Source organism: Zingiber officinale, chromosome 4B, assembly GCF_018446385.1.
Source record: "Zingiber officinale cultivar Zhangliang chromosome 4B, Zo_v1.1, whole genome shotgun sequence".
NCBI classification, from domain to species: domain Eukaryota; kingdom Viridiplantae; phylum Streptophyta; class Magnoliopsida; order Zingiberales; family Zingiberaceae; genus Zingiber; species Zingiber officinale.
In genome coordinates, this window is record NC_055993.1 from 116292836 (window position 1) to 116316780 (window position 23945).

The 23945-nt window shown below is 34.2% G+C and overlaps 1 protein-coding gene across 1 annotated transcript in view; it reads left to right on the forward strand.

The window, feature by feature from the left end:
• LOC121976141 overlaps positions 1-17409 on the forward strand; it is a 39759-nt gene extending 22350 nt beyond the window's left edge. Inside the window, exons 6-9 of the mRNA XM_042528154.1 lie at positions 1744-1825; positions 12995-13050; positions 16776-16839; positions 17003-17409. Of these exons, the coding sequence (XP_042384088.1) occupies positions 1744-1825; positions 12995-13050; positions 16776-16839; positions 17003-17063 (263 nt within the window). The 3' untranslated portion in view covers positions 17064-17409. The remainder of the gene's footprint in view (positions 1-1743; positions 1826-12994; positions 13051-16775; positions 16840-17002) is intronic.
• Positions 17410-23945: the final 6536 nt, after the last annotated feature.

A 23945-nucleotide genomic window follows, 5' to 3' on the forward strand; every position in this document is an offset into this window, starting at 1 on the left:
GTAAACAGGTTTCCAGAAATTAGTAAGAGTTCAGGGCTATGACTCAAGGTGTGTGTGAGTTATTGTGGTCGAAGATCATCCTTGAAGATCTCAAGATTATGTTGGAGGAGCCTATGAGACTATATTGCGACAACAAGTCAACCATCAATATTCCTCATAACAATATGATAGGAAACACATCGAGATCTATAGACATTTTATAAAGAAGTTAGACAACAAATTAAATTGATGTGCTTACAAAGGAGCAACCTTAAAATGTGTTTACAAAGGGACTTAATGGACATGACTTCTCGACAATTATATCCATGTTGGGAATGGATGATATCTACTCACTAGCTTGAGGGGGAGTGTTAGAAAGCCACAATTATTTTAGGATAGTTTTTGATTTTGTAGAAAAGGAAAATTAGTCATGGAAATCCATTTGGGGCTCCACTTTAGGAATAAAATATTTTAATTTTATCCTTTTCTATTTTTTTAGTTTCTATACATAATCAATACAATGTATATATATACTCATTATTATGTATAATGAAAAAAGTAAGAAAATTTCATTCCATGTTTATTGTCAAACTCCAATATCTATCTTACCATTTTGATTTTTGCTATATCAATTATGTGTTTTTTTGCTAATAATCTAACATTAATTCATAAGGTATGGCAAGTTGTACTATTATTCTCTAAATTCTTTTCATTTTACCAACGTAGAGCACAATGACCACATAAGACATAAGTCTGTATAAGTTCCTTACCACCCCTTATCTTGTTAATGATGTTTTCATTAATATCTTAGTTGAATGATAAATCCAAGACGTCCAAAACTTATTACTTCCATTCATATTAGATCTTTGCCTGAGCTTATTATTTAATCTATATCCTATGAGCTTTCTATTTTGATGGAGGTGTAGGTGCAAGAATTCATAAATATCATCATTGATTATTATTTGTGACAGCAACCAAAAAAATCTCATATGTATGTTTTACATGTAGTTCATTCATTATATTATCTCTATGGTTTATATTTCTATACAAGGCTGCATCACTAGTAATATAATTATTTGTTCTTACATTAAATCATCTTTGGTCTCACTCTAATTATTACACTTTCCACTTAATTCAACTTTCTAACTATGAAATCTATTAGTTTCCTTCCAACAGCTTCCAAGCATCTCAATCTATTTTCCTCTAGTTTTATTATCTATTTGTGATGCACATAATTGCTCTCACATAGTAGTTTTATTATCTATTTTCCTCTAGTTTACTTCCAACGGCTTCCAAGAATTCTTATTATTTAATCAATATCCTATAAGCTTTTTAATTTTAATGGAGGTGTAGGTGCATGAATTTATAAACTTCATCATTTATTGCTATTTGCGATAACAAATAGAAACAATCTCGTGTGTACATTTTACAGGTAGTGCATTGTCTTGGTGGTTTATACTTATTCTAACAGTTGCCATATGAGATGGCTGAATTTAGTATAACTTTCTGTTTAGTGCGAAGCAATGGGTTTACTTTTCATGTTCAAGATAATCTGTACAAAGATTTTTCCTCTTCTACCAATGCCACCTCATTTCAGACATGAAATTAAGCCGACAAAACCAAATGTAAAAATCAAATTTTGAATTACTCAAGGCTGTTACCTTCTTTCAGAGCTGTCATTTGATTTTTTTTTATTCATTCAACATTTTTTCTTGTAAGATTGCCCTCAGAGAAACCTAAACCTTTATCTTCTTGCCTAAACAGATATTGAGACCCATCCAGACATACGCAAGAACTTTTGGGATCCACAACATTGGCCGAAGTATGTGCTTGCGAGATATACATGGTATAATAAACTTATTAACACTGATTGTAATTATTTTTTAGTTTCTCCATGATGCTTGATAGTCCAGATGCCAACTAAATCCAAACAAAGTTCACCTCTACTGTTTGCTATGTTATCTTTTCCATCTTTTGTTTATATCTAGATAGGAACTAGAATTTTATGAGACTGGCATTTTAGAAATGTAGACACTAGTCTTCTTCTGTTGTCTACTGTCTCAGAGGTATATGTTCTGGGTGTTTCTACTAAAAATTAATTATATATAATTGGACTATCTTAGTGTATGTTTGCGATTCCTTTTCTTTATTGGAGCCATGTCTCAAGGAAGGAGATTATAAATGTTGCTTCCTTAAATCCCAAAGCTAGTCATGTAATGGTTGACATATTGGTATTTCTATTCTGGACTATAGCTTGAAATCTCGTATTGTATCGGACGGCATGGTCGAAATATATCATTTCGAGAAATTATCAAAAATTCCATGCTACTCGATAGATCAGTACAAGTAATCTATCATGTGTCATTGTGATGATGAGTATTGTGTTATACTTGCATTCAACACCCCTTGACATCCTACAGAATGTGTCAAGATGAATTGAAATGGTATTTGTTATTTTTTTAATTTGTGTCTCTACATTACAATGTCAAGATTGTACCATTCCAAAGAGGACAAAGTATAGTTTTGTTATTTTCTTTATCACCTTCCTCTTTTACCTCTAATTCTCCACCGACACTATACATTGAAAAGTCAGATCAGTACTAAAAATGCGAACTTCGGCATGGCCCAATATTTTGAACCTTTGTTTAAACTAAGTTACTGATTTGTTGTGATCACGGAACAATTCTTTTTATAGAAAATTCATCTTATTACACTTCATCAGCTTGGGACATGTCCAGTCATTTTGTTCTTTCTTTTTGCAGTTGAGACAGTAACAATGCGTATTTTCTCGACATTTTTCTTAAGTAAAACTATCTCTTCATCCTACTACTTGTCCTTGTATCTTATGCTTCCCAAACTTAATTAATTTGTTTTGTGACAACTTTTCAGTAATCCATGTTTGTATATGCACGTTTTATGGTTGGTTATATCTATGTTCCTGTAAGTGGGTATGTGGTTCTTTATCATTTTATTCTTATTTTCTCTTCTTGCTGGTCTGCAAGTGAAATATACAATAGCAATCTTCATCGTTATATAGAATTTTCTGCCTAATCTTTAGTGCATAAGATGGTTTCTTTTTTCTCCCTTAGAAAAGGATGGGATTCAAATCCTGATGAAAGAAACACCTTTGATCTGTGAAGGTACCCAAGGATTTCACATAATGTTCTTGGTTTGCTATCTACTATCAATATTTTTAGACCTGAGTCCTACTTGAGTCCCTACCGTAATCTAATCTGTGGATATGCTGTTATTTAAGTTTCCAATAGTTTCGTGTTTGAATTTTGATTGTTAGAAATTGAAAGTCAACACACTTTGGCATGCATTAAAGCATATTTGGAGGTAAGTTTAAATGAATCTTACTTCTTTAATTCTCTTTCATTAATTTGTTTACTTTTAAAAAATAAAACAATTGCAATTAGATGTTCCATATGGAACCAATGCTCGATTCTCTTTATCATGTGTTGATGCATGTCAAAATAATTCAGATGGTACATATTCATCTAATCTTCTTTCACTTAGTATATAATCCTAATAAGATGAATTACTTCAATACATGTCAAGCTGAATTCATATGCATTTTACTCCTTTAATCATCTTCCATTTAGAGAATATATGAAATTTATGTTTAACAATATTAGATGAAGGAAGATAATTGTTAGGATAGGAGATGATGAGTTACCTATAACCGAGAGCTTTATGTATTTAGGATTGTTTTTGTAAAAGGATAAAGGAATTGAGAGATGTTTTATATAGAATATAAGCAGAATGATTGAAATGGAGGAGAGCGTCTGGTATTCTTTGTGATTGCGAGGTACTCTAAAATTTAAAGGAAAGTTTTACGATGGTCAAACATGCTATATTATATGGAGTTGAATGTTAGGCTATGACATAAGCACACGAGTAAAAGATGAGAGTCGCAAAGATAAAGATGTTAAGATGGATTTGCGGAGGATGGATAAAATAAGAAATGAGAACATGAAAGAGAAAATTATGGTTTCACCTATTGAGGGGAAACTCTGAGAGATATATTTAAGATGGTACAGATACTTAGACAACTAATAAATGCTCCAATTAGGCGATGTAAAACTATAACAAATACATACATACATAGTGGAAGAGGGAGACCAAAGAAACTTGGTCAGCAAGGATACAACAACTAAACCTTATCCCATTAGGTGAGGTCGGTTATATGAATTCTTTACGCTATTGAGTTCTGTCTCCTACTATATCATTATTTTTATTTAAATAAATTTTATCTTATTTTATTGTTGCTAACCAAGTCTTCTTTCGTCTTTCTTTTCGTTGTTTGATATGCACATTTGTAATAGTTTTACATCGTCTAATTGGAGTATTTATTGGTTGTTATGTACATGTCTGTACCATCTTAAATACGTCTCCTAGAGTTTTCTCTCAATAGGTGCAACCTATACTTTCTCTTTAATATTTTCTTTGCTTATCTTGTCCATCCTTATATATTGCATATCCACCTTAACATCCGCATATCTACAAATCTCATCTTCTGCTCTTACGCTCGAGTGTCCAATATTTAGCTTGGTCTAATTGCCTTTTTGTAAAACTTTTCTTTTAGTATGGTCCTTTACAATCAAACACCTAATATTCTCCTTCATTCAACCATTCTACTTATATTCTATGTAAGATATCTTTCTTAATCTTTCCATCCTTTTGCAAAAATGATCCTAAATACATAAAACTTTCTCATCATCTCTTATCTTAATTATTATCTCATTACGTCTAATATTATTAAACTTAAATTCCATATATTTTGTCTTTACTCTACTCAGACTAAAGCCTTTACTTCTAGCATTTCCCGCTATAATTCGAGTTTAGCATTTACTCCTTCACGTGTCTCATCTATCAAAACAATATCTACAAGCAACAAGCACCACAATACTAGCACCACGATACTGTATATTGGATGTGTCAGTTCGTCCATTATTGGTGTAAAAAGATAGGAACTTAGAGCTAATCATTGATGTAATCTTATTCTTATGGGAAACAATTCGGTTAATGAACTTGAAGTTTTTACTCTTATCATTACATCCTTATACATATTCTTAATTAGTTCAATATACGCTATGCTAACACCTCTCTTTTCTAGAATTCTCCATATAATTTCCCTTAGGATACTATCGTAGTCGATGAATACAATGTGTAAGTCTCTCTTCTATTCTTAATACTTTTCAATTAGTTGTATGAGAAGATGTATAACTTCTATTGTTGACTTTCATAAATTCAAATTGATTTTCGGTCATTCTTCCTTAGTCTTTTTTCTATTATCTTTCCTAAAGTTTCATAGTATGACTCATTAGTTTAATACCCTTATAATATGTATAATTTTATGTCTCATTTGTTTGTATATAAGGGAACTAGAGTACTTACCCTTACCCTCCACTGATTTGATTTTTTTTTCATTTTCAATATTAAGTTGAATAATTTTGTAAGCCTTTCAATACCTTATTTTCCTAGACACTTCTATACCCTTATCAGAATATCATCAGGTCCACTTACTTTTCTATTTTATATCCTATTTAAAGCTTGTTCTACTTTTGAAGTTTAAATTCTACGATAAAAAATTAAATTTTTATTCTCATTTCACCTACTTAAATTATTTAAGTTAAGTTGTTCACCTAAACCTTCATTAAAAAATTGATGAAAATACCTCCTCTATCGCCCACATTCATTAGTACCCTATCGCATTTATCTTTAATACTTTTTATTTTTATTTGGATAAGATCTCTTGTCTTCCTCTTTCTTGCTTTAACTATTCTATAAAGATCCCTTTCCCCTTCTTTTGTTTCTAATTTTCGATATAAGCATTCATAGGTTTCATTATCTACTTTCTTGGTTATTGTATAATACTTTATAGTCCGTTCGTTTTTTTCCTTCACTTTCTCCAATACTTTCTCATTCCACCACCAAACTATCAAGATTTTTTACTTGGTGCATGACCGATCCTCCTAATTACTATTTTCAATTTTAATGTGATCTTATCCCATGTCATATTCGAGTCGCCGTGCATTTCTCCTAATACTTGTGCTCCTACTCTATCCGTAAATATGTTTTGTTTTCTATTCTTTAACTTCCATCATTTAATTTTAGGAGTATGCACATTTATCATATACTATATTTGAGACGTATATCCAACACTATTAATCTATATTGGGTAGTTAAGTTTTCTTCAGGAATGAGCTTATCATCTTTACAAAATTTTCTATCCTTCTTGCTAACCATAAAAAAGTCAATTTGCGACTTATTATTTCTATTTTTGAATGTGACCATGTATTCTCTTTTCTTAAAAAACGTATTTGCTAGTATAAGGTCGTATGCTATCGTCAAATCCAATATTATTTTACCGTTTTCATTCCTTGTTCCAAACCCGTAACCTCATGCACCCTATCATACTCCTTATTTTTTCACACATGCTCATTCAGATCTACTATTAAAAACATTTCGGTTGGTGGAATTGTTTTGTAATACTTCATCTATGTCGTCTATTAATAATTTCTTTCGCCATCACTATCTTGAGAGCTATAATCCTAAATCCTTTTCTAACTACTCCTACTTCATTCTTTAGCGAACTGTCTACAACAATACCTACTTCATTTTTTATTTTATTCCTTCTTGTATATCATAACTTAAAATCCGAATTCTCTATCATCTTTGTCTTCTCTCCTACCCATTTTGTCTCTCGTACTTACATCTTGTACATAATATTAATTTTTTTCCTAATAATCGTATCTACTACCTGCATAACTTTACCAATGAGCATTCCTAGATTCTATATTTTAAATCTTAGATTATTAATTTTTATACAATATTTATTCTTAGACAACATATGATTTGAGAATTTTTGCATATTTAACACTACACTCAAGTTCTTATGGAGATGTAGCGGTCCTTGGCAAGACGTTAAAACCTTGCATGGAATGCGTTCCTTCCGGGGAATAACCTAGCAACACAATGGTAGTTTGATAAATCCTTGAATATTTGCCTAATAAAGGAAGTGATCATCTCATTGCATACTAAAGTTGTGATCTTATTGGATTACACTTTCTTTGATGAATTTTTTAAATTAATCTCTATATGCTTTTGTTCTCTATGAAACATGGGATTCAAGCTATATCATCGTAGTTTAATTGTTTTAACAAAGCTTTATTGGCTTTATAGAGCCCATATCCTATTGCAATTATCAAATGTTTAACCCAAATAAGGTTGCATGCTGCTAAGGCGATGACTCTATACCTCTTTAGTCAACCATGCCATGATTATCTACTTGTTTCTCTTTCAAGAAACAACATTACATTTACATCCTAAGAGAACATAAGTAGATGTAAATTGTCAATTTGTAACTTGCTCAATGTACATCAGACTAACCCATGATTTGAAAATGATCTTGATCACACAATAATATCGAATCTTCATAATTGCTATCAAATGATCATTATGCACTTTCTGGAAGCCAACTCACACTAACACTTTAACAACAAATGAGATTTTAAGTCTGTTGACTTAGGAGATAATTTAGGATCTCCTAGGGTGGCTTATCTATCCTGGTATTGATCTAATGTTAGAATCCATGGAAATATCTAACATCCCTAACATATTTTGCTGCTCAAACATACCAAGTGCATACTTGTGTTGTGAAATGTATGAATCTTCACCTGAGTGAACAACTTTTATACCTAGAAGGTACTCGAGATCACAAAATAATATACCTTTTCCTAGAGCAGCTTACAAATAAAAAAGAATCCTCATAGCTGCTACCCAATGATCATGATATGGATTCTCTGGAAACCAACTGATCCCACTAACACAGCTAACAACAAATGAGATGTTAAGTCTGGTGACTGTGAGATATTTAGTTTTCTTATCAATCTTTTGAATTCCTAGGATTAGTCAGTGGATTATCTATTCTGGTATTGATCTAAGATTAGAATCCATAAAAGTTCTACTACTTTAGTCCCTAGCATGTTAAGCTGCTCAACCATAGCAAGTGCATACTTGTGTTATGAAACACATGCATCTTTGCCTGAGTGAACAACTTTTATACCTAGAAAATACTTGAGATTGCCTAGGCTTTTAATCTGGAAATGCTAATGGGGATAATCTTTTAACTTTACAGTGGTAAAATCATACTCACAATGATAACATCATCTACAAAGACATTAACTAGAATATGTTTTCCTGACTGAGAGATGAGATGAAAAGCTGAGTGATTTGTAACACTTCTAGTCATGCCGCACTAAAGAAGAGCTAAACTCAACCTCCCAAATCAAGTTCTTCAAGTTATTTTAGCCCATGATTTCTTCGGCATGCATACTAAACTAGTATCCCCTGAGCAGTAAATCGTGTAGGTTATGGAGTTTGTTCCATATAAACATTCGAAAGATCATCATGGATAGAAGACATTTTATGTGAAGTTGATATAGGAGTTGGTGAAAAAAAAGATAATAGTAAGGAGCAAGGGAGAGAAAAAGGCAAGATGAAGTGATCTTGACATTGGAGAAAAGGTATCAAGGTAGTCAACACCATAAATCTTGGTGTAGCACTTGGTCAATAGGCTTTGATTTGATTAACAATGTCATCTAGTGAAATTCACTGAGAAATCTCATCTGCAGTATATTGTAAACTTCCTAGAGGGAAAATAACCAGCTAGCAAGTATGCAGTATATTGTAAACTTCCTAGAGGGAAAATAACCAGCTAGCAAGTACCCTTTGAATGTAAAGGATCCCTCTCGTCCACCATAGCTTGCCTCTATCTAGAATCCCAAGTGTTGTGATACACTATAAGGAATCAACTTTGAATATGAAGAAGAAACTAAGAAAGTGTATTTGGGTGGCAACAGACATAAGATATAAAATGAGAAAGCAGATATGAGGTGGAATATTTACGAGTACTTTTGTGAAAAACAATGTGAATGCCCAAACCAAAGGTGCGACTAGGACAGTTGTCAGCTAGAGTTAATCTTGAGGATGTGTTGAAGTACCTTCACGGTATTGATATCAATTATATACCAGTAGAGGTGGCATCTCAAGAAATGGAATCTTAAAGTGCTGGAAGTTCCATAGCTAGAGTGGGGAAGGATAATTATTTAGGAACAAAAAGAATCTTCTTGATTAACTTGGATAGGGATGATGCAAAGGAATAGAAAGGAGTGGACTTGATCAAGGTCACATTAATAGAGATAGAAACACGACAAAATTGAGAGTGACAATGACTTTATTGGAGGCTTGAATAATTAAGAAAGATATACTTTAGAGATTATTGTGATAACTTATCACAACTAAGGGATACAAGATAAACAAAACAAATGCACCCAAAGACCTATGGTGAAAGAGTAGATAGTGTCAAGAGGAAAGAAAATAGTGAACTAGATATGAATTTGAAGAGTGGACAATGTCATATGATTAATAAGATAACATGCAGTGAGATTATTGTGCTTCTCAAAGTGATACATGCATATGCAAAAGTGAAGTTCTAGCAGTGTCAAAAAGGTAATAAGGTATTGATGCTTCTGTTTTGCCATACCATTTTACTGAGGTGTGTGAGGATTAGAAGACTTTAGAAAATATCATGGTAAGATAAGATAGATAGGAATGATTGGAAGGAATGAGAGGTGTTTCTTAGCATTATCATTGCATGAACTTTGATAGACATATCAATCTGATTTTTAATCTCATCTTAAAAAGGAAGAAAAGATAGAAAAAGTTTTTGAATAGTCTTTCATAAGAAAACACAATGTCATTCTGGAATAGTATTTAAAACCAAAAATAGATTTGACACAACTTGGGTCTTATCTGTTTGAATGCACCAAAATAAAAGGTGCAGAGGCACGTTTTAGACACTTTTAGGGAAGAGAACCTAATATGTTTACCAAACTTTCTAGCCTCACATCCCAGAGACTCAATACTAGCAAACCTAAAAACCATTTGCTTCAAGTGTTGAAGGGAGGGATGGTCAAGATCACTGTGTAATTGGACATGAGAGGGTGTAACCAAAAGGGCCAACAATAGTGAAAGCACTTTTAGCTGATAAAATCTACACCTTGCTCATCCTTGAATGTTAAATAGAAACAAAAAGCCACATCAAATGTGATAGAACAATTCAAAGATCTAGTAAATTGACAATTAGACAATAAAATCAATACAAATTTAGGAACATAGAGGGCACAAAAAAAAAAAAATTAGAGTGAGAATGAAAGTGAAACTTCACCAATACCCTTAACTTAAGATTTAGATTCATTGGCTATCATGAGATAGGTAGGACTTGTGAGTGGCATGCGATTAGAGGAAAAACATATTAGAAATATGCTTAGAAGCCAGAGTCTAGGATCCATGGGGAAACCTAGTGGTATGTGATAAATAGACTATTGAGGTATATTCATGGGTAAGTGAGGTAAGCAGCTCGCTCGTAAAGTCTACACCTTGCTCATCCTTGAATGCTAAATAGAAACAAAAGCCACATCAAATGTGATAGAACAATTCAAAGATCTAGTAAATTGATAAATAATAAAATTAGTGGAAACTTAGGAATATAGAAGACAAAAAAAAAAAAACGAGGGTGGAAGTGAAACATCTCTAATACCCTTGACTATAGAGAGACTCATTGGCTATCATGAGACAAGTAGGATTCGTGAGTGGCATGAGATTAGAGGAAAAAAGACAGGTTATTAGAAATATGCTCAGAAGCCTTGAGTCTAGGATCCAGGGGCAAACCTAGTGATACATGATAGATAGACAATAGAGGTAGCTGAGATGATGCACTAACAGTGGTCTAGAATTTAAGAAGCCAATATTACCCTTTGCAGGTACTGTAATGGTGGAGCCTACTAGGCAACAAAAGTGTAGGATGGATGAATCTATAAAGAGTAACGTGTATCCTTGACATGCTTAAATTTGCCACAATGAGTGCACTTGGGTATGATGACCACCTCTACCTTGCCATATTCCTCTATGGTTACCTCATTATCCTTGTGAAGGTAAATCATCTATTAAACTAGATTGGTAGACCACAGGATCAAAAGATTCGAAGTAGTCATAGTGCATAACATCCTTGTGTACACATCAGTTAAAGGAGTAATGGAAGAACCACCTTGGATCTAGGATGCTGTTGACAGTGAAAAAATATAATGGTCAGCAACCTATCGATGTGATCTCGCATCTCCTTGACATATGAAGAGACTAGAAGCATATATCTACCACAACCTCAAAGTGACCTACGTGAGTTGCCATCTTTGTATCTCCTTGGTGTCACCAGAATAGGTTGCCAATAATGTCATAAGCTTGAGAGATGTCACCCATATACAGAGCCTAGGTTTGAGTCTTGTAGTATGAAAAGAAATAGTAAACAATTTCAAGCTAGGATTAATAGATTGCCACAAAAAGCACAAAGCTAAGCACGGATCCTCTCCTATATAGCTGAATGGATTTTGGAATCTCTACGGTTTGAGGAGTGAGTCTAGCTGCCCTTGGCCTATGGGCCACACTCAGTTTGCTGCAGTACATTATGTGCAGTTATTTTCATTAAACTTTTCTATAGTCAAGGGCAAGAAATAGTAGGATTGGTAACAGTAGGATGCATTGAAGAGGTTAAGAGTCTGCATCTCCAGAATATAAATTGCTCACTGGAAGGTTAGAGCTGGGTTGAAAATGGGTACAGGCCCGCTGAATTTGAATGATTGGTCTACTGACTAATCTTGAGCTCCACTAGCCCAGGGAATTGGGTTGGAACTGTTCTGAGTAGGTGACAAAATCTAGCCCAAGTTTGTGAAGTGGCCCTCTTTGGTGTTGGTAGGAACTGTTCTGTGTCTGAACTTCTTTATGCTTTCACAGTGTAGGAGCACAACCCTCCTTGAGGAAGTATCTTATATGACCTATGGGAATTGGAGGTCGGCCTTGATGGACTGATCAATGTGGAGACAGGCTTGTATGCCATGATTGGAGGGTTTAGGAAGTGGTGCGGCTTCTTCAACAGAAGCAGCGGTGAAGGTTGATGATAGCCACTTGATGAAGCAGAAAGAACCAAGTCGATTAGTGACAATGAATGTCTGCAATCGAAAGGGGAGAGGAGGCAGGCAAAAATTGGAGATGAGAAGGATGACAAAATGGGTGGTTCTGATGAGTCTTAGCTGTCAACGCTCACGGAAGGAAGCACACATGAAAGGAACAATTGAAGAGCTATCACTGCACGTGGAGGGATACACGTGTGAAAGACTCATTGCTGGAAAGGATGGTGATGCAATGGATATGAAGAAATGAGAGGCTGGAATAGGAAGCTTGCTGTTGGGAGCTCAGTCAACGACAAGGGTTTTAACCTAGAGAAGACATGAAGGGAGATGACATAGATAACCATGCTGTCATTTGTGTAACCCCATTTCTCTAGTGCAAAATGGTATAAAAAGCATCAGCTAGGTTTTTTGTAGAAGGGGTTTTAACCCTAGTTCTACGTTATCTTTCCACTGTAAACCTTTGTGATTCATGTTGCACTTTAACTCAGTTACTAATAAAATTATCTTGTACCTGAGCTGGCTTCTCTTGTTGCGTGTAAATGTTTTTTCTGGAACCTACGAGTGTTGTTTCCAAGTTCAATTTGCCAGCGGCATCCGAGCATCATTTGGAATGAGCATTTGTCACTGTGATTTGCTTGTTTGTTGAATACATGTTTCAATCAGAATTTAAATTTTCTCTAGAGAATTGTATGATTGAAATTTACTCGGCTAGGGACCAGGGCGTGGATAACACAATTATGGACATTCTGTGGTGATCAGTGATATTTTTAATGGCCTTTTGATTATTTTATCATCAATATGGTTTGATCAGTGATTTATAGTACATGGTCTACTAAGCTGATAGATCAGTGACATCGGATTGGTATTACACTTCTTTCAGTGCTTTCTACTTGTAATTCTATTTGGTATTTTTACACTTGTTCAGTGCTTTCTACCTTTTAATTTTTTTAGATCTGTCATTGTGGATGGGTATATTTTCATGACAGGGAGGAACACTCAGATATTGATGTTGCTGGAGGATTCTATGTATTGTTCGGATCAGGTAAAATAATTCTTGACTTTGTTTTTTTGGCAATTGAGTGGTGCTACTTACCTCCCATATTCAATTTCTTAATTTTTTATTCGCCTTGGCATTTTTGGTTTATACAATGGCAGTTTGCCATGTTCGTATCTTGGTTTGTGGACTACCACTAAGCAATAAAAAAATTGCCTGTCTGAAACAAAAAAAGGATAATTATAAAGAATTAAATCATCAAACATTTTTATAAATTATAACGTATAAATACTTAAATTTATATTAAATTGAATGTTATTCAATACTTCTCTTTCCCTTTTTATTAGGTATTTCCTTCTCTATATTAAAACACTTTAGACATCTATCCATAAAACTTCTGGAAGACAAGTTTCTTTACTTCAGTATCCCATTCATCATCAGATTCTATATGAGACAAAAAATTGGATTATGTAAATCTCTTTTCTGTTAAGGTACTTTCTGCTCAACTAATCTTTAAGATTATATTTTATAAACACCAGTTGCATTTAGTCATTCTTGCTCTAAATGTTTTTTTTTATACTTTTAGAATGAACATGCTCAAAGGCCCAGTTCCTTTTGCACTATGTAGCAACATGTTGAACTCATAACATGGCAAACCTTTGAGGTTCATGACATTCCTCTTCATAACTTTCCTACTATAAAACTATAGAAAATAAACTAAATCATGAAGAATTTATTTTTTGTAATAAAATAATTTACATGGTTGTTTTCTATCTCTTGTTCTAACATCATACTTATTTGACTTTTATTTTCAGTTTTAAATATTTAAGTTTATCCAACTTTATTCTTGTTTCTATATCTTGATACACTGTCTCTATTGTCTTGTAGAGACCCTCGGAGAAAAAACCTCTCCCGCCCCTTAGCCAACTTGGCAGTTGGCTATAAGCTGACGCCATGATTTACCTCCCTTCATTTAATCTAGGGACAGGTGTGAGGGGTGCCTTGGGTGAGCGTAATCACCTTTTGCTACAATTGTAGAGACTGATTTTAACTTTCACATACAACAACAACAACAACAACAACCAAACCTTTTCCCACTAGGTGGGGTCGGTAAAACAACAACCACCAAGAGTAAAATTTTGATTATAATGAAAGCTGAAATTTAAGTTTGAAATCATGTTATGTGCATATACAACAACAACCACCAAGTCTTATTCCATTAAGTGGGATCGGCTATATGAATTCTTTTACGCCATTGAGCTATATCTCCTACTACAGCATGAATAAAAAATTATAAAGGTGTTATAAGACTAAGGATTCAAATTTACAAAGGATTGAGATAGTACGCTATTACATGTAAAGGTCTATGATGTTGTAACTTGCATCAAGTGTCAATATCTACTTTTAATGTTATTAAAGTTCTTTGAAATTTGTTCCTTGGCTTTATCCATACTTCATAAATATATCCCATAGTTGTCCATGCATCACCATCCACAAAGACCAAGTACTTTCACAAGTTAAGTCACGTTTTAAACAAAACTATTTTGATTTTCAAAATCTATGATCACATAATACAACATCATGTACTTTTACCTTTTAATTGGACTTGCAAAAGAACTGCCCATAATTTGTAAGAGTTTTTTTCTCCAACATTGTTTTCAGTAAGTATAATTCATTAGCAAACATGGAAATAATTGTAGTTTTTTTCTCCAACATTGTTTTCAGTAAGTATAATTCATTAGCAAACATGGAAATAATTGTAGTTTTTTTCTCCAACATTGTTTTCAGTGTCAAGTATGCAGAAACAAATTTGGTTACTGCTTTGTCAATTCACCACAGCAAATCTCCTATATAAATTAATTGGGAACTAGAGTGTGCGATAAGTAAAGATTTTTATTTGTTTCGCATGTGCTATTACAATATATAATAATATAAATAAAGGACTCTTTGCCTAATTGAATGACTATGCAGTACCATAAATACATCTTCATATATCCTGAACTATTGTTGCCCTTTTCTTTGACAGTTGATCAATTATTATTGCTTCATTTTCCCAATCCCTTCAGCATGAAAATAATCCATGCTTCCCTGTCCTTTCTTTACTAGTAATTTCTTGTTCAGCAAAGCATTAAAGCAATCATGATGCTCTCCACCATTTTTTTTTCATGTTACAAACGTTAGAATAAGGTGCAACCTCGTTCTTGCTAAATGATTTGCCATTTCTAATGTTACCAGGCCAAAACTATCCCCACAGTTTATATTCCAATCTCATCCTGTTTCCTTTGTTGACCTTTTTTTTCTGTGTTCCCAAATGACATCAACATTCTTAAATTTCTTCTTTGTAGGCATTTTCCAGAAGTAGCAAACGGCCAAGGCTGACTGCATATTTGATCAAATGAAAATATACAAAGTTACAACAGTGGAAAATTATACTTCAAGTTAATTTAAAATTGAAACAGAAATAAAACAATTAAGCTAAAATTAAGTTGTTTTTGAACAAGGTGCAACCTTTTGTCTTGTTCTTGTTAAATGAATTTTTATTCTAATAATACCACCCCAATACTTGTTTACACGGATTATATTCCAGTGTCATTCATTTTCCTTTGTCAACTTTTTTTGCAGTGATTCCAAGTGACATTAGCATTCTTAAATTTCTTCTTTGTAGGTATTTTGTGAAGTGTGGTCAGTAGCTAAAATAGAGTAGAGAACAGCCAAAACTAACTGCATATCCAATCAAATGAAAATATACTTGCAAACAATGAGCAATTATTCTTCAAATTAATTTAAAGTTAAAACAGAAATAAAACAATTAAGCTCAAATTAAGTTACTTTTGAACAAGGTGCAACCTTTTGTCTTGTTCTTGCTAAATGATTTTTCATTCTAATAATATGACCCCAATACTTATTCGCACAGATTAAGTACCAATGACATTCAGTTTTCTTGGTCAACTTTTTTTTTGCAGTGATCCCAAGTGACAGCAACATTCTTAAGTTTCTTTCTACTCACATCATCCTAAGACTCTTAAATGAGCACACTAAAGAGCATGAAATGTTTTACAATTATTGAAATAGAAAAGATGCTTATTAAAAAACTCATAACTCGGAAAAGTGATTGGCCATTCATGTATTATCAACTATGGACCAATTTTTTTATAAAAGAAACCTAAAGACTCAGACAGAAATCATTTAGGAAAATCATGGGAATTGGAATTACATTGAAGGGGAGCCTTGGCACAACGGTAAAGTTGTTGTTTTGTGACTTAAAGGTCACGGGTTTGAATCCTGGAAACAACCTCTTTCAAAAAGCAGGTAAGGCTGCGTACGATGGATCCTTCCCCGGGATCCATCATGGCGGGAGCTTCGTGCATCGGGCTGCCCTTTATGGGAATTGGAATACATTAAAATTAGATTAAATACAACAGATTGTGCATGGGCAGGATTCTGTTGTATCATAGGCACACTAGGAACTCTTATTGAGAAAGAAAAATAGATCTAGATATTCTTTCTACTTGAATTAATTTAGATTGTTTTAACTATATGATCAGTTTAAAAATAGTATGAATTACAAGTGAGCTCTACTACTAATCATCTCATCAATGTGAAACTACACATAAATGACATTACAAATTGATTGTTTGAGATATAAATCTTAGATGTAAAATGCCAATCAGATTTTTCTGTGAATTAGATTTTGTAAGTACCAGAAGTGCCACCTACATTTTGTAGGGCATCTCTGACTTCTAATTTACCATGGCTGTGAATATCTGGTGCAGGTCTATTTCTGTCTTTGATCCTGTCAATCTACATCTTGCAATCATCGAAAGAGAAGCTAACAAGGTCATACTTCTAATTTCTTTTAGTATAGTATAATTTATCACATGAAGAACTAATCCCGCTTCCAATGTATCTAGGGACAAGTATGGATATAGCACCATTATTTTTATAGAAGGTTTCGCATAGAAAATTGTGGGAATTAGCTGAAGTAATTGTTCTCTTCCAGGTTTGTGAAGGAGAATGTCGCAGAAAACAGTATTCATGGAGGAATAGCCAAGGTTGAATGATATGTTTTTGCAAGCTGTTGGGGTTCCCCCTGCTGCTCCCGAAACCATCATCTACTGGATAGGAACATGTTTTTCGCTTTTGAAGGCTGTTAATGTTTCTTAGAGGCACAATCATGTTGGAGAATGCATATTGTTTTTTTTCCCGTATGACTTTCTTTAGTAGCATTGATAGGGAGGGTGTTAAAATCATGATGGAAGAAGTTGGTGGTTCTATTTACTAAAAGTAAACTAAAACTTTCAAGTTTTTTTTCCGATAGATTCTAAAGGTATTAGACATTGTGGTAAAATTTTAACGAATTTGTATTTGTTCCCTTGCTAGATCAATTAAAGAAAACTTTTGACCCAACTATTTTTATTGTCATCAAGATAATCTTTACTAATATCTTCTCTGATCATTATACTGTGATAAACAATGTTTCTAAACCTCACTTCTTCTTTCAATTTTTATTGTAATGATAAATATTGATTTATGCAAGAGGTTCATCATGTTAGAGAGCAGATTGATTGTATTAAAGGTAAAACAGTCAAGTAACAGAGTTCGATGCTGTAGAACAAAGGTGAATATGATTTGGTCAAATTTGAGCTGGGTCAAGTTGTCATTTTTGAACTGCTAAGAGTAGTAGGATGATGCTAGGGTGAACTGGATTAGAAGAGTGGGAATTTGGCCTCCAACAATTCAGGTGTTTAGATTTTGCCTGATTAATTATGGAGGTGGATGGTTTTTCCTCCTAACTTATTATCAGATAAATTTAGAATACAATGTATATTTTGAGGTTGACCTCCTGATTTTTTTAATTATTTTATATGGTTTAAGGAGAATAATATTTTGAAAAATAAATGTGCTCTTTAGTAAATACAAAAAAGTTAAAAGTGCGCTTTAGGTATTTTAAAAAGTTGAGTACATCCTTTTGTAAATTGTTCTTATGTAAAAATGGGTGAAATTGCCCTCTAAAATAGGGTGATCTCTGTTATGTAAAAATTGTTCTTATGGAAAGATATTAGAGAATTAGCTCTCAAGAAAATCAAGGGAATGGTAGGATGGGTAAAAGCCGTTTTGTAGGATGGTTGATTAGGAGGAGATGAGTGAGGGTGACTTGGGAAAGAACTAAGGTGTGGGGAGGAGTGATAAATTGTCATCTTCGAATCACCCTAACTTATTGCCCTCTAGAGACCCCTAGCATTGGATATTCATTCAATGATAGACCTCTATATGGCCCAGGCATGGATAACTTGCCTGCCCAAGCACTTGTTGGATTTTTTACACTCAGTAAGTTCTATGAATATTCAGTACCTTTCTCTACTTTTGGTCATGTTATATGCATGTAGATATCTTTGATACTTTATTTTGTCATTTTGGTTAAGTTTCATTGTTAACTTAATTTATCTCCACTTTGCATTTATGTAGTATCGGAAAACACATAATAGAGAGAAATTGGATAATTGGCCGTGCCCCATAACACGAGCGTGATCCTCTAGCTGAAGTTAGATGAGAAACGAGACAGTTGTGGAGGTTCTAGGACTTGACATGGGCTGGCCATGCCCCTAGGCATGGTCGTGCCGTATCCGTCGTGGAGCTAGATTTACTCATAGCTCGACACACCAGGTCGTGTCACCTGGCACGGTCGTGTTCAGATACCTAGATCCTAACACGATTTGGTCATGGCCACTATTAGGTCTGTGTCTAGCCCTCGACCTTTGTCACTTGAGTAGCACGACCCGATTGTGCCTCCCAGCATGACTGTGGTGCGATGGCGGTGCCCCATTATTTTTGGAATTCTATGTATATTTTGGTCAGTTCCAAGAATTATAAAAAGGTCTAGGAGGCTCTTGTTGGAAGGTTAAGGGTTTTTCCTATGACAGAAAACCCTCGAAGAGTCGTTCCAAGGAGTCGTCAAAATTTTTGTCCATCTGAGAGCTTAGAGATTCTTCTAAAGACGCTGACAACAACACGACTAAGCTCCTCTTCTCTTTTCTCTTTGATTTGAGCTGTAGAATGCCTTATTCTTTTTCTTTCAGTTGGAACTCTATCGCTATGGAGTAATACTCATAATTTTAGGATGAGGAAGAAATCAGATCGACTTGTTGACACTTGTTTATGTACTTATTTGTCTTTTCTTTATCTCATAATGTGTTTATCCATGATCTAGCTTTATTATGCATATATGATTTTGACACTAACTGTACATCTATATATCTCATGGGATGCAGGGAAGGACAAAAGATAAATCTAAATCTCTAACCCATAAAGATCGAGATGTGAGGAGTTGTTCATGAAAGTAATTTAAAACCTCACGAGGACACCATTGGCTATCATAGAGCCTCATGAATTTATCCTAATTTGATGTCACGAAGTAGGGAATAACATCTTGAAAACTATGGGGGCATCGTGATAGGAGTCTCCATGAGAAAATAAGTAAGGCTACCTTGAAAGTAGGTGGTGTATTTGGATAGGTATGGTGGTATAATTTCAAAATTCTATACCGATTACCTCGATAGACCACCTGCATATGAATAAACATTAAGGTAGGAAAGTGAGTAGTATTTAGGATATCAACAATCATCATGATGAAACTGAAATCCTAGAGTTGCTCCCCAAGATCGAATTTCTCCTATGACTTATTGTGGTTTCTCAATTTGTTTTCTTTCTTTCTCAACTCTTGTGATTCTCGATTATCTAGATTACTTGCTTCACAATTCTTACTAGTACTTGGTTTTACAGTCCCTATGAGATCGATATCTTTTATTACTTGATGACAGTTATGCACTTGAGGTTTTCTCCTATTAAAGATCGATAGGGGGTGAATATTGATTGTCTCACTTTTCTACATGTTTGTTCTTTCTGTTAAAGTTAGTATTTGCAACAGAATATAAATAAATAAAAGATAAGAACGAAAGAAATAGAGGTTTACTTGGTTACCAACCTCCCTCAGGGTAGTACTCCAAGACTTATGTAGAGGAGGCGCTTGCACACTAGCTTATCTCCTTTATGAAACTTTTTCACAGGTGAAGAAGTCTCTTACAAGAGTTGTATCACAATAATAAATAAGACAATATCACATGCATATATAAAGTAATACTATGTTTTTCTTCTGTAGTCAAAATGTAGCGAGAGGTCACCTAGGAAGTAAAAGTACTAATCTAATTCTATGAATCATAACTATTCTTAGATGCATATCAACCCTTAAGATCAAGCATAACGTGAAAAGAGATCCTAAACAAGTATGTCAACATCAAAACTCTTACGACTAAACAATGCTCAAGTTATATTACTATCGATATAAGAAAATAGATCGCTAAGTATACTATCACAAGAACACAAAATCTATCATGCTAGAGTCATGCTATAAGACCAACAAACAATCACATGATGGCATGGACGACATGATTATATGAAAAGCAAAAAACTAAACACATGACAAAATTGAGCAAAAACTAAACTAAAAACTAATTCTATTTGTTGTGTGTGTGTGTGTGGGGTTCTCATCCGTCTGGCTAAAATGATCATCGGCGCATTGGTAGTACTGCTCCACCTTGTCATTACCTTCATTTGATATGCATCTTTGCTTAGCCTACTCATCTGTCCTTGTTCGTCGTGTTTCACTTTCCCTTCGCTGTGTCATCATTTGAGCATCTCTATCCTAAAAATGTACTGGTGAGCTTTGTAAATCTTTGAAAGAGATTCAATTTGACTAGTTGTTCACCCCATGGTTCATCTCGGATCAAAAGTTAAGGCTATTTGAAATTTGGTCTACCGATGTCCAACAAGTGACAAATAACCGTGCCTGTGGGAACGCCCAACTCGTGTCAGTTGTTGTTTTTGATGTTTTTGTAGCCAGAATGTGGCATGACCTTGTTTCTCAACATGGCTTACCCGTGCTTATCTCTAGAATGCTCTCCATTCTCATGGCGATTGCTACGACCAGATCATAGTCGCTGTTGGCCTTGTAATAGATTAGAACAAAAAAAAATCTATGACACAAAAATAAAAGAAAAAGTCAAACACAAAATTAAAAAGAACTTAGGTTGCTTTCTAAGAAACACTTGTTTTAAGTTATTTGCTCGACCCTTATTAGTTCTAACTTGGAGCTTCTAGTTCGAAGGGTGCATGTGCCCCTCCCTTGTGGAAATCTCCATATGGAAGCCGATGTTTTATTCTTGCTCGTGATGGAATGATATACTTGTTCATCTTTCTCATGTCATCATCTGATTTTTCCATATGGTCGCTCAACTTCAAAAGATCATTTAGCGGCCGTCCATGGGTTTCTTCTTTGTCCACCTCTTGCAAGCTATCCACCTTATAATATATATTCTCAACACGCAATCGATTAGTAGCTTAGATAGATCAAACTCAATTTTATCGTTTCCAACCATCAAGGAGAGTTTATGATTTTTGATATTGATTATAGCTCCAGCGGTGACTAAAAAAAGGTCTTCCTAAGATGATTAGTATTTAAAGGTCCTCATCCATATTAAGTACTGCAAAAATAATAGTAGGAATCATCAAGTTTCCTACTTTCATTGAAACATCCTCTAGAATATTTAATGGGTACCTATTAGATTGATCTGCAAGCTTCAACGTTAATGTCGTTAGTTTCAACTTACCTACCCCTAGTTTCTTGCAAATCAACAAGGGCATGAGGTTTACATTAGCATCAAGATCACAAAAACTCTTTTTAAAGTTAGATCCATTAATCATGCAAGGAATTGAAAAACTACATGAGTCCTTGAATTTTGGAGGTAATTTCTACATTAATGCACTGTACTCGTCCTTTAAAGTGACCACGTTGAAGTCTTCTACCTTTCTTTGGTACGAGAGAATGTCCTTCATGAACTTTGCAAATGTTAGCATTTGTTACAAAGTATCAAGGAAGGGTACTTTCATGCAAATCATCTTGAGCATCTTAATTTTTTTTTTTTTTCAAATTTCTCGTTGTTCTTTGCTTTGACCAATCTCTGAGGGAAGGGTACCAGTGGTGTGTAGGTACTCACTAGATCTTTGGAGCTAGGTTCTTCAATCTTCTTCTCAGAATTTTTAGGGGTATCATCTTCATTAAGTGAAATCTAAGTAACTCCATCTTTTTGGTTCAACGTAATGTCTTCTTCCTCCTAGTTTTCTTTAAGCTCTGCCAAAGCTCTACTGCTCCTTAAAGAGATAGCATTGCAATGTTTGATGGAGTTTGTTTTGGATTGTCTTGGATATCCACCTGCAGCTCTCAAAGAGGAGCTGCTTCCCTTCACATATTGAGTTTCAAGAACTTAATATAGTTAGCAAGGTATTCGAGCTTATATGTCAATTGTTGGATTTCATCATTCTACTTGGTTTAGGTAGCAATAAAGGTTTCCAATAATGTCTCTATATTGGATTTCTATAATTGTTGAGATCTCGATGGTGGTTCTTGATTTCCCTGCTCAACTTGTTCTTGATTATTCCCATAAGATGACTTTGGGTGATTCCTCCAACCGGAGTGATAGTTGTAAATGACATTTACTTGCTCTATTTGAATTTCTTAAGAAGGTGTAGCTCCTATCTGGCAAGCCCTAACTATAGAACCTCCTTTGTCTTTTCATTGATGATGATTTCATGCCACAGTCTTGATGATATCGTAGGCTTTATCTAATGTTCCTTCAATCTGTCCCATGCATCATACAATGACTCCTCATCTTTTTTACGTAAAGATGGTGATTTGATTTCTAAGATGTGTTGTCTTGGTAGGAGTAAAATATTTATCAAGAAAATGTCTCTCCAGCTAATCCCATTTGATAATACCATCTAGCGGACGAGAATGCAGCCAAACTCTAGCCTTGTCCCTTATAGAGAAAGGAAATGACCGTAACCTAATAACATTTACAGAAACACCATCAGATTTTATCATTTCAAAATATTCTAAGAATACCTCTAGTTGAAGATAAGGATTATCCATGGGTGCACCTCTAAATTGGTTTTGTTGTATCATGGCGATCAACACTGGGTTAAGTTCAAAGTTATCAGCGTCAATCGGAGATTTTACGATGCTAGATCTTCGTCCCCTTGCACTCGGTGTGGTATAGTCATTCAGAGGTCTATTCTTATCGTTGTCCATGATTGAGGTTGATTGCTCTCGCTTTGCTTTATCAGACTTATGCATAAAAGGAAACTTGTTCACTTGAAAAAAAGAAAAGTCAAAAAAGACAGTAAAGGAGAGTGAAAGGAAAGACAAGAAAAGAAAAAGAAGAAACACTAACAACTAAGGAAATAATCTAGATTAACTAAATCACAGTCAAAGTAATATTGATTTGACATAGTCCTTGGCAATGACACCGAAAACATGATGGGTGAAAACTACAAGTGCACGACTATCATTAAGTAATAAAATATCGAACTCATAGGGACTGTAAACTGAGTACTAGTCAAAATAGTGAAACATGCTAGATAAAACAATTGAGATCGCAAGAATCGTGAGAGGAAGAAAACAAATTAAGAAATGCAAGAGGAGTCTTAGTAGAAAATCAATTTTGAAGAGCCATTATAGGATTATGGTTTCACAACGATGACTATTTACACCCTAAATACTATTTACTTTCTTATCTCATTGTTGACATGCATGAAAGTGGTCTATCCTATGGTAATCAATATAGACTTTTGAAATTATACCGGTGTACTTGCCCAAACACGACGCCTACTTTCAAGGTTGTAAAATACCGAAAAATGGCGAATAATAATAAGGGAATTTTCCGGAATTTCTGAGAATTTTTTCAAAATTTTTAGGAGCTCGTATGCACGAGTTTACGGGGATAAAAATGGGGTCCGGAAAAGTCTGTTTAGGCTACCCATTTAAGCGAGGAAAAAATTGAATATGTTTATTCATTTTCTTTTTCTTTGCTTTTTCTTTTGTTTTCGTCGAA